We start from the raw sequence: 12,066 nt of genomic DNA, 5'->3' as shown, positions 1-12,066 counted from the left end.
GCAAGTCCATTTTCCGACGGCGTCAAACAGCATTGCGGCGCCGTCTTTTTAGTCGAGCATCAGCACTTCTCTTCAGAGGACCCCACTGCTGGAGGCTGCAAGGATTGAGCTGGTCTAAAAACTGAATAAGAACCTCTGCAGTTATTTTTTTTATTTTATTTTTTATGGATATTTCATGACGTAATTTTTGTAAAAGCATCCAGCGAGCTTTGGTTTAGAGACTGAAAGCTCCAGCAATGCCCAAGAGTCAAGACGGGGTACATCTGAAATGGATTTCAAATCGAGAGGAAGAAAAAGTGCCCATTCAACTAGTGCTTGTTTCTGTGGCTCCAATTGTGATTGCGTGTGTACTGTTAAGGAGGGCATATCACAGCAAGACACATTCAGTCATATTGCATTCCATTTGCTCTTTTCCACATCTTGTAGCTATATTTAAAGTGTTTTTGTTTTTCCTTTTAGGGACTTAAATGTACTTCAACCAATCTAACATGTTGTAAAGGCGCTCAGCTCCAAGTCACAATGCAATATTTAACAGACTAACGTGCAATCACCCTGAAACATTTATTCAGCGTAACCATGTCTGTCTTTGATGAATTATTTCATGTTTCCCTTCCATTTTGATGTTTCTGTGTACTTCTGCAGTGTGGATCTTTCTCTGGTGTTTCCAGTGTTCTGAAAGGCGGACTTTAAAATGCGATCCTCTGTTTGTTCGCCCGCAGCTCCTCCGTAGCTCCCTGGTAAACAACCGCACGCAGGCCAAAGTGGCCGAGGAGCTGGGAATGCAGGAGTTCGCCATCACCAACGACAAAACCAAACGTCCAGTCGCGCTGCGGACCAAGACCCTGGCCGACTTGTTGGAGTGTAGGTTCCCAGCTCTTTGATTCATCTCTGCAAATCTAAAATGACTAGAAAGACCGTCTTTATAGACTTTTATAGACCCGACTCCTTTTCTTGTATGTCTCTCCAGAATGTGCAGTTTAAGATGGCAGCATGGTGTAACGTTATTGATTTCTTTGTTCACTCTGTGGTGGATGTCAAACAAAGTCACTTCTCTGCTTAAGAGGCTGGAAAATGCTCCCTGTGTTCCGCTGTAGTTTTGATTTTGGGCTTTTTTAATCTTCCTGCTACAGCTGCTAGATTTTCTCATAATTAATGAGCTATTAATTGGCTTGTGGTTCTGCCAGCTTAATAAGACTTTTGTTTTTTACCAGTATGTGACTTGCAGTACAGTAAATGTATGCAATATCACTGGATTCATCAGAACTGCAGTCTGGATGGGTCATGGGAGTTTGACCACCAGGTCTACATGACGAGGTTTATGACCGCACTCCCCAAAATTACATTTTTATAGCCCATCAGGTTCTTGTTTAACCAAAGTTGGAGCTCTTTCTGGCATAAAGTCAAGCATATTTACAGTGAGTGTCAGACTCCTCTAGGACTCCCCCTTATTTCCTATCCTGTCTGTGATACTCATGGACAGGATCAGCCCTAGGTAGGAGGGGGCTGATCCTGTCCATCTATCTCAACAACCTCAAAAAAAAAAAAAAACAATCCTGTTTTGTTTTGTTTTTTTGTTTTTCATTATCTTCATCAGAGCTTGGCTTTCAACCTTTAAATGCACTGGAATCTTTTGCAGCCAGGATAAGAGTCAGTATACCTGCAAATCTGAGGGCATGACTTTCTGCTGAAAAATGGTGGAATAGGCTTAGCAAACAGGCTTGGCCAGGCCTCGAGGGCCGGTGTCCTGCAGGTTTTAGATCTCACCCTGGGTCTACACACCTGAATCAAATGATTAGTTCATTACCAGGCCTCTGGAGAACTTCAAGACATGTTGAGGAGGTCATTTAGCCATTTAAATCAGCTGTGTTGAATCAAGGACACATCTAAAGCCTGTAGGACACCGGCCCTCGAGGCCTGGGATTGGACACCACTGCCATAGCAGGTCACAGTAGACGCACTTCTCTTTTCTGTTGAAAAGAGTCAGTTGAGGCGACTCAAGCTTCTGCTTAGGATGCCTCCTGTGCACTTCCCTTTGGAGCAGCGGTCCCCAACCCATGGACTGGTACCGGGCCCCGAGAGTTGAAGCTCGGGTGTGAAATTTATGGTTTTTATTGTTTTTATCATTAACTCGGTTTGCCTAGGTCTTTTCCCATGTGTTAGGAATAAATCTTCTTTTTTTGGGGTACCGGTTTTATTTTGTATTGTATTGTATTTATTCGCGATACCTTAAAGTCCGGTCCGTGAAACTATTGTCAGACATAAACCGGTCCGTGGTGCAAAAAAGGTTGGGAACTGCTGCTGATTTCTGGATGGACCCAAACCCGCTGGAAATATGATATAGTTCATCTGGCTTGGGAAAGTCTGGAAACTGTTGCTGAATATCTGGATTACCCCACTTGGCCTGCTGCTGGGGTATAGGTGGGATGCAAAGCAGCTTAAATAGCACCATCAATATAAAGCCTTTTCCAGACATGGAGTTTGTAATATCACTGTGCTCTTCAGTCTGTTAGAGAGATGGCTTTCTGTCTCTTAGATATGGCCCACGACTTCATTCATACGTATCCATAACAAGCCATATTACTTGCAGTATTATAGATAATAGAGTTTTCTTACCATGGCAGCTATTTTTGTGTTCTCTGCAATGTTTATGGGGCCACAGCTAAGCATAAAACAATCGGTGAATTGTCTAGTTGGATTTTTCTGCTCCTGCTTTAATAGACATTTTGGTATTTCTGGTTATTATCAGTGGCAGTGGGCAGTTGATCCCCACGATTTGCAACTGGATTCTGTGTGGAAATGACCAGGAAATGGATACTGACACCACACATGACAGCGTGTCTCACAACTAAGGATTAAAACGCTGAAAATACAGCCAATATATGTGCTTCAAAAGTGGTGGGTTTGTGCTTTTGTCTCTCTGCTGTTTACACAAAGAGAGTGAGTTTGTTTTTAATGATTAGCTAAACAGAAAAATAGAAATAACAAAGAAGTGAAAAATAATGTGCCCCAGGGCGCTGGCAGTGAGTAGGCAGCACATGCCACTGTCATTCAAATCTATTTTAGTATGTATAAATTATAATAAGTACGAGTACAATATAATTAGTGTTGGACCACCTGTTTTTCATGATTTTGGTCATATTTGTGCAATTTAGTCTTGTTACTGTGGCTCTGGTGGACCTATGTTAATTTTACCTGCTATTTAAGGTGTAAACAGGGGTGCTGCCACAGTGAGGAGAGTTCAGTCCATCAGTGTGGTACTTCTGTTGTTCTGTCAAACTCATCTGGTAGAGTTTGTGGGTGGGAAGCCGGTCAGGGATCAGCCCGTGTCACCGGTGCTTTTGAGACTCTTTTCTGACAAGCGAATTAGAAATCCATGGCCCTTTTCTAGGCCGCTCTCCATCACAACCAGGAAACAGCCAACAAGCAACTAGGCAAATAAATCATCCCATAGTAACTTATTGGAAACATGCCATTACTGTATGGGAAATATATGCTGGAGGCCATTAAGAAGCTGTCTCTCCGTGGTGCTTGATACTTTCGTCCACTGCATTACGCTGACAGATTTATTTTTTCACATGTAAAATGTAATTTTCTACATAAACATACTAAACTCGTATAATATAGTAGCACAAGTGCATATCATTAAACAGTAAGAGGATTGTTATTCTACCTGCAGCAACTTAAATTTGGTGGTGCGGCGCCGTTTTGGGGGACCGGACCTCCACAGACATCCATGGAAAACAGGAGCAGAGCATTAATGACAGTAGATGTGGTTCTTTAAATAGAGAACCTGGGGTGGAGGGTGGGTTGGGCTTTGTGCTCCACAGTCCGATCATCCTATTGTCCCTCTGGACGATCGCTGATGACCAATAGCACCACCTGTGTGGGAGGCAGAGGAGGTTAACATGTACCCATTATCCACCCACCGTAATGTACAATGTGTGACCCAAACACAGAAAAACTCCACAACACGCAGGGAAAAGAATTTAGTTCTCACTTCCAGCATGAAGAGACACTTACATGTTGACATACTGTACGATAAATGATTTGGCTTTATTGCAATTAATTAACATAAGTGGACGGATGTCAGCCCAAACAGATATATAACATCTGCACGGCTCTTTACTTCTTTACTTTAGACCTATAGTTCTCCTAACTCATCCAGTCTGTTTTCTGTTTAAAATAGTTCATTCCTGTCTTCTCCGCTTTGCATCATCATCTCCGCGCACACACAGCAGAATTTTCCACCCACAATAGCGCCCAGTGGGGGGGGAGTTATGAAGATGAAATAAACAAAGGCTTCTGCAGGTGCACTAACATCAAGCTCTCGTTTAAAAATCAAGCCAGTAGTCAGAAATATACATGTCTGTCTTACAAGTTATAAATGAAGATGCCAAATGAAACGACAGTGAGGCAGAGTCACTATATTTTTAATTAAATTGATCACTAAATTTGATTATGGTTGATACCCGATACAGCCCTACTCAAGGGGGGTTGCTGAGCGGCTTGCACAGACAGGCCTGAGGAGCTTAAATAAAACACTTTATAAGCTGACGTGAGCTGGTGTTCAGATCAGCTTATCTGCGAGGGTTTGGCCCTTAATAAATTCCAGTATTGATTGGGCTGTAACAGATTCTTTTGGCAGATCTCGAGTTTTTTTTCATCGCCTACCTATCACATATAAATGTCCCTCAACCCTCAAGCACCTAGGTGTACATCAAATCCGATAAATTAAGCTAGAGATAACATTCACTTGATTTCAATCCTGCAATTAAAGGAAGTTCATGGTGGACTATAGGAAGGTATAAGCTGAACATGAGCGCAGGGATTTGCATGCAGAGGGAGAATGGAAACAGAGAATTGGAGGAGACCTTTTGCGGTCCACATTAGGCCAACGGGGGGGCGCAGGCAGGGACAGGAACTGTGATACAAAGGGAATAGAAAATGAGCCATTCCAGTTTGGTAGATTAAATGAGGGAAAAAAAGACTAAAAAGCACTAATGTTTTTCAGGCCAGCGTTCAATAGACAGACCATAATGCATGAATCACAAAACAACACAGGGCTTCATATCATTTGCCTTTCAAATCAACCCTCGAAAGTTTGCAGCGGAGCAGAGTTGATGACACGGGAAGAGGACGCGGGGCAGCGCTGGAGATGAGTGCAGCTCTTCTGTATATGAACAGTTGTGCCCTGCAGCTACAGCGGGCCCTCACTGGACTCCTGAAATATATTACCTATTATTTCTCTCTCATGTCCCACTGTCTTAGTCACAGGGATGAGTGAATGCAGTGGCATCTAATGGAAGGGGAAAACAAAGGGACAGCCATGAGATGAAGATGACACCCAGCACCTTCTGCTTACATTTCGGGGTTTTTTTTGTTCTCAGAGCAGTTAGGCCGCCAGTTATTTATTCAGCTTGACATACAATTTTATCTTATATATGACATGTTTCTCTGAACTCTGTGTGGCCCTTGTAGTTCCAATTTCCTGTGTGATAGAAAAGGACAGTCGGCTGCAGAGCCATCTTTTCCAATTGTTAACATTAACATCACGTCCCTCGCCGAGGGAGGCCGCTGCTCTGGTCTCTCTTCTGGTCTTTGTTAATGTTTTATTTACTACAGAAGCAGAAATGGAGCTGATTGTTAAACAAAGCAAAGCACCCACCTCCTTTTTTTCTCGTTTAAAAAGGTGTTCTGTCTCTTTTGTTTTCGCAGCTTTCATCGCAGCTCTCTACATTGATAAAGACCTGGAGTACGTGCACACATTCATGAACGTCTGCTTTTTCCCTCGACTGAAGGTGAGTCCCTATTGATAGCTGTTCACCGCTCGCACCTGATCAATGAGCTGCTGAGCCAAGCACCTAAGAGAGAGACGGGGAACGAGCGAACCGGGGGGAGATGATGAGGAGGGGAGCTAATGGCAGGGCCCTAATGGCACTAGCATCGACGTGAGGCCTGAAGTGGTGCTTGGCTTTTGAATGCCTCTCACAATGGCGGCTTGGGTGGCTATTTTAGTCATCTTTAATGGGAATCTCAACGGCGTTGGGATGCATGCACTGGCTTGTTAATGTTAGTCGTCTGTGTTTTTCTATTGATCCGAGAAGTGCTTGAAGTTGCTGACGGTATCCACTTCTGGAGTGTTGCGAGAGCTGAATAAGTAGGCTTCAGTCAAAACTTCAATGGCAAGATGCGCGTTAGGAAGGACGGGCATTATATCCTTAAGTGCTCAAGTCTAAGTTTAGATAGAAGAGCTCCGTTTTTCCCTTTATTACCGCTGCTGCAGTGAAAAGACACAAACTGAAACCGGGCGTCCGTACACACACGCGTGCTCGTGTACGAGTTTCCTACATAGCGCGGACCTCTCCTTGTGAAGCTGCTGCAGCGGTCTGATATGCCATGCTAATTGCTGTCTTGGTGTGCCTCTCCAGGGAGAATCCCCAGCTCTAGAGGAGCTGAGCTTTGCGTCATGGTCGCTGCAAGAGAGCACCTCATTTCCACTTCCAAGAGAAAAGTTGTGAAACAGCCAGCATGTCTCCTTACATAGCCCTCTGGAAACCACAGTGTTGCAAACTGTGCTGCTTCATCCAATTTAGATGGAAATAGAGAAGCAAAACCGGGAACATAAATGCTCCTTTCCTTATGTTCGCAGTTTTTTCTTTTTCCCTCTATTATGCATGTTAAGGTGTTTGCATGAGAGTGAATGCATCACCGCACTCGAAATGTACAAGAGGTAGGCTATAAGCTACAGCCAAATTTCTCACCCTTCAGCGAAAGGAGTGTGGACGCCCCCCGGAGAGAGGAAAACCGGAAAGGAGGAAGAAGGGGAAGCAAAGCACGAAAGCAAGAACAGTAGAGATGCAGGGGCTGCGAGGGAGCTGCAAAGCGAGAGAGAAGCAGAAGCACTCTTTGTAGAAAATTAATAGGAGCAGACAGTTCTGGATTCAAAGTCTGCCTTTTTATGACAAGGCTGCTTCCCTGTTAATGGAAGGGCTTTTAGAAGTCCCCCTTGGATAAGAGAAATGTATCAGAGCTGCACACCTGGGAGACTCCCAGACGCTCTTTATTTCTGGCCGGGGATTGGCTTTTGTCTTAAGTAGCCTGTGATTTGTGCTCACCGCCAAGACATAGATGGAGAGCCAGTCAGAGAGAGCGCAAATAAGTCCAAAAGGGGGTAAAAGCTTGGAGATGGCAGGAATGAAATAAAAGCATGAAGGAGTGAAGGAGAACGGTTGTAACTGCAGTTCATTTTCATTGTTTCTGATTCTTTGAAATGAGTGGGTGAAGAGAGAGAGTTTGGTCACAAGTGTGTGTTGTTTGTGTGTTGCAGGAGTTCATTCTGAACCAGGACTGGAACGACCCCAAGTCTCAGCTGCAGCAGTGTTGTTTGACCCTGAGAACGGAGGGCAAGGAGCCTGATATCCCACTCTACAAGTAAGGCCACCATATTACCGAGGCTTGCATAAATTTCTTTCGGCATTATCTAGAAGTGCCAGTGTGTGATTAGAGGTTAGTCTTTTGTGCTTAGTTTATATTTAAATACAAACTAAACAGTTATAATTTCTTGGCCCCATCAGGCAAGTTTCTTACCCGAAAGCCACACTCTTCATTGACATAAACCATACAACAGAGACAACTGTTCAACTCGAGGCTTCATCATAGTGGCAATTCAGTACGGAATCAATAAAGTTAAGAATTCTACTAATGTCAAGAATCAAACAGCTCTTAGAACTTAAAAAACTTTATCAAAAACTTCACATGGGCACAAAAACAAAAAAACTCTCATGACTTATAGTATTTTGATTGTAAAAACTATTTGTTTTTTTTGTTTTTTTGTGATTTATTACCTAACCAACCCCTGGGAGTTAGCCCAACTAGCTACTCAACATGGTTTGCACATTTGTCTAACAAGTAAAAGTCCCTCAGCGTGATTCTGGGAGACACAAATCAAACAGTACTGAGCTACCTGCTGTGGAGGACTCCTTGTGAATACGGGAGCAGCTGAAAATAGCTTTGAATTCATTCAACTTAACATCTGGTTAAGCTAGGTTGTTAGCATCCAGCCTGGTTCACAGGCAAGCTAACATTACCTACCAGGATACTGAAAAAAGGCAGCTACCTAACTTAGCAAAGTACATAATATCAGCTAATTCAGCCAAAGTGCTCATTAAATAGCCATTCATTGTAAAATGTCTTTATCAGCAAATGTTATAAAACACAACAGAGTCACACAGCTTGCTAACTGTAGCTTGCCTGCTAACAAATTTAATTGTTTGCAGACTACTGAGCGGATTCTGGGTGGCTAACTTGCCGAATTAACATTTATGTCTAAACATAGCTTTCTGCAGAACTAGCAGTGCAGCAAGGGTACCCTTTCTCCCTTTTTTGTGCTTTTCTTTTGTAAATACTGTTTTGGTCATTGCTTCTTTATGCTTAGAATTGTAGGCACACATGGTCAAGGATTTTTATCTTCATCTTTAACTCAGCTCTGATTAAACACTACTTCACGCTATTTAAGCTATTTTGCCATTCATTTTTCAGAGCAGTTTCAAATCTATGGCTTATATACAGTGATGAATCCTTTAACTTTTTATATAGCTGCATATTTCGATTAATGTAGTAGCCATTTATATTTTTGCAAGTTTTTTTTAAGCAGTCTTAAGATACATTCAAGTGCTGCCACTTACTTAAACATTTTAAGCATAAAATACATATTGAATTTGAACATGACATCTTATTAGCAATGGTAAGAAATTCAATTTTTGCGATTAAAGATCTAATCTAAGTGTGTATACACATGGTTGCACCGTACACTTGCTCAGTCTCTTTAGTGTGAGCCCAACTCTGCAGTCCAGAAGGGTCAGGCATCACGTGGGCTGCAGCACAAATTCAGGGAAACGAACTGGCACAAACATAATTTACAAGACTACTCGTCATCAGACTCTAAACATTTTGAACAACTGTGTAAAGGTCTTTGTTGTTGTGATGAGAAAAGAAAAGATAACTAAAACGATCTCTTATTTGACAAAAAAGCCAAGGAGCAAGTGTCATTTGACAGAAAGCTTTTGAGAGCTGCCACGATGCAGTGTTTGTGTCACCACTGGAAGCTGGCAAACAGTTTTCTCAGAACAAAAAAAAAAGAGGGGGGTCGTCTCGAGGTTCACGGGTGGTTGGAGACGGAGCGGTTCGGCGTACAATGAACTCCACAATTCAGCATCTAATCTGTCCCCTTTTCCTCCCCGTCTCTCTTCCCTTGTATTTATTTAATCGTCTTTCCAGTCCCCCGTGTTTATTATTCCGTCTATCTGCCCAGCGGATGGCGTTTTTTTTTTTTTGACACAGCACAGCTCTGACACCGCAATCAACACTTCCCTCCCCAAGTCCACTGCCCACAAGAACGTGAAGGAGAAACAAATAGAGCTCCTGGGTGACCTGAATTTCAACAATTCACACAGCCCCACATGTACAGGAGACACAAGCTTACATAAAACCCAGCCTCTGATGAATGGAAGGCTTCCCCTCCATCCTTGAGCGTAATTACTTCTTTCTTTCCCCTTGTTTGATGTATACACAGTAGCAGCCGGTAATATTGAGCATTCCTTTGACCACCTCGTGAGATGACCTGACCCCTGTTGGTCGATAAGCCAGACTCATACAACTTTCATAGCATTTCATGGAGCAGTTGTTCGGCGTCAAATCTGTCTTGCTGTCGGTCTTCGAAGTCTGCGGGATTTGTTTACAAGCGTCAACGGTAGAGAAACACAGAGTGAGACTAGGGTGTGAGTTGGAAAGAAAGAGACTAAATTACCAAAAGAGGCAGGAAAGGACGGGGAAAAAAAGGAGAAGGAAAGGAGTTAATGTACCGAGCCCCCTGCTAAAGGTTCCCTGGTGAATGTGCCTGGCTGATGACAGATCGACACCTCAACCCGCGCTCTATCACTTTCCTGTACATCTCGACACACCAGGGAGCGCACATATACACCCATCTCGCACTGTACAGAAAGTGGCCCCAGTCTGGAAGTAGCTTTTAGCATGAACGCAGCGCCAACGACTTCCCGACGGCCCCGTAGATTTCCCTTTTATTCCTTCTCCTTTTGTGTTATTTTAGCGCCGCGATAATTCCAAGTGACACGCTCTCCCCGTCGAGATTTGGCTAGAGCAGCGCACACAGGAGTCTTATTTGCTCGGCACATGCTATGTGCTTCTTCATTTGTAAGCGAGAAAGGGGGCTGAATTATTGATAAAGTGTCATAAGTGACCACGTTGCATTAAAAATGGATTTGCTCTCCTGAAATAAGTAAATTGTCTGTGAATAATTTAGGTGACTCACAGCTTGGGTCTGAGATGTTTATGCTAATGTTAACATTTCAAACAACTGTCTTGTACACATGTCCCTGCAGAAATAAAACAAAGTCAACATCTGGCTCCTTCTTCTTCTTCTTCTTTTTTAAATGAGGTACATCTGTAAATTACTTCAGTGATAGTCTCTTGTCATCGCTCCCTCTTTAGCGTTTTCATTGTTTACCCTTCTAGCGCGCCAAAGACTCGCAGGTCTCTCAAAGACTGTTGTCACTCTTTTATTTCAGTTCCTCTCTCAACGTGTCACTTTTTTATTTATTTATTTATTTATTTATTTCCCCACACTCCTCTTCAGATCTAGGTGTCAGAAGATGAGTGCGGGGACTTTGGGAGGCTTTAAAAATTGTTTATGTGTCCCTCAGATGGATTGCGCGTCTTCTCAAAGAGCGCTCTTTAGTCGAATTACATTTGTTCCAATTCAAAACTTTTTTTTTTTTGTATTTCTCTGAAGGACGGTTTCCCCGAGTGTCCTTGTGCTTCTCTTTTTCTTATTATTCCTAAACTCTACCCTCCTTCCTCTGTTGGATTTTGCAGGACCTTGCAGACGGTGGGGCCGTCGCACGCGCGCATTTACACCGTCGCCGTGTATTTCAAAGGAGAGCGAATCGGCTGTGGCAAAGGCCCAAGGTGAGTAAGATGGTACAATATAATAAGACACAAACAAGACAAGGCGTTCTCCTTCTCAATGCACCGCTAATGGGCTCCAGTATAATGGCTGCACTTTATTGATGGTGTTTATTATAGCAATTAAGCTCTGGCTGGCCTATTTTATTGCGAGAGACATTATGCATCATGAAAATGAATCGATCTGTTATCGATCTGATGTAAATTCTGTTATGGAAATATCACTTTGTGCCGAGGAGAGCTTGATGAGGCGGCGCTGCTGCTGGGGCTGTGTTTAGGTCTACCTGAGCTATTGTGTTCACACATTATATCTATTTATTTTTATTATAACCCCCCCTTCAGTGTTGAGTTGCACACCTTTTGTGTGTGTTCGCATATTCATGCTTTTGTAAAGTAAAGAAAGTGAATCTCTGCGCCGAGGCCTTTTCAGGGTTGGAGGGGTTGACGATAAAGCTGCAGCTGAGCCTGCGAGAAATGAAACCTAAATCCATCAAACATCTTTGCGCCCCCCCCCCCCCCCACACACACACACACACACACACACACGTGAAAATCCCCTCCACGACCCCCTACTTGAAACCGCTCTCTCTTGCACTAAGCTGGCGATAAGTTTGTCCCTTCCACAGAATCTTTGGCAGCTTACTGTTTTTGTATTTACATGACTTAAGCTCCCAGCCACCTCCACTGCTGGGCTATGATCACACACCACATAATATATACGGAGGGGACGGTGAATTGCAGGAGTAAACAGTGCCCAGCGTAGAGCCACCGATAGGCTTACCTTTTGGAAATGCGTGCACCGTGTTACCTGAGATTGTTAGCGAAGAAGGGCTCCTTGGAAAACAAATATAATGCACTTTTGATAATCCTCTCAATATTGGTTGTGCGGTATTTTTCTCTTCTTCTTCTTTTTTGACAGGAATTCAAAAAAAGGACATTTTAAATATGCTAAAGACCTTTTTCTCTCTCTTTCTCTGTCTCCTTTTCTTTAAAAAAAAATTTCTAATCTAGCATCCAACAGGCAGAAATGGGAGCTGCGATGGATGCGCTCGAAAAATGTGAGTTGTTCGGCAACAAAGACCTCTC

At 43.2% G+C, this 12,066-nt stretch overlaps 1 protein-coding gene across 3 annotated transcripts in view; it reads left to right on the top strand.

Annotated features, from left to right (window-relative positions):
* Positions 1-12,066, top strand: part of drosha (drosha ribonuclease III) — a 139,998-nt gene that overhangs the window by 111,943 nt on the left and 15,989 nt on the right. For all 3 annotated transcript variants that reach the window (XM_084939788.1, XM_084939786.1, XM_084939787.1), the window contains 5 exons: positions 720-861; positions 5,716-5,798; positions 7,328-7,431; positions 10,891-10,983; positions 11,992-12,038. In XM_084939788.1, coding sequence (XP_084795914.1) covers positions 720-861; positions 5,716-5,798; positions 7,328-7,431; positions 10,891-10,983; positions 11,992-12,038 — 469 coding nt within the window. The remainder of the gene's footprint in view (positions 1-719; positions 862-5,715; positions 5,799-7,327; positions 7,432-10,890; positions 10,984-11,991; positions 12,039-12,066) is intronic.

Source organism: Perissodus microlepis, chromosome 9 (assembly GCF_051167445.1).
Source record: "Perissodus microlepis isolate ML-2025 ecotype Zambia chromosome 9, ASM5116744v1, whole genome shotgun sequence".
Taxonomy (NCBI): Eukaryota; Metazoa; Chordata; class Actinopteri; order Cichliformes; family Cichlidae; genus Perissodus; species Perissodus microlepis.
Note: the sequence above shows the minus strand (reverse complement) of the source record. Positions and strands in the feature narration are given on the sequence as shown.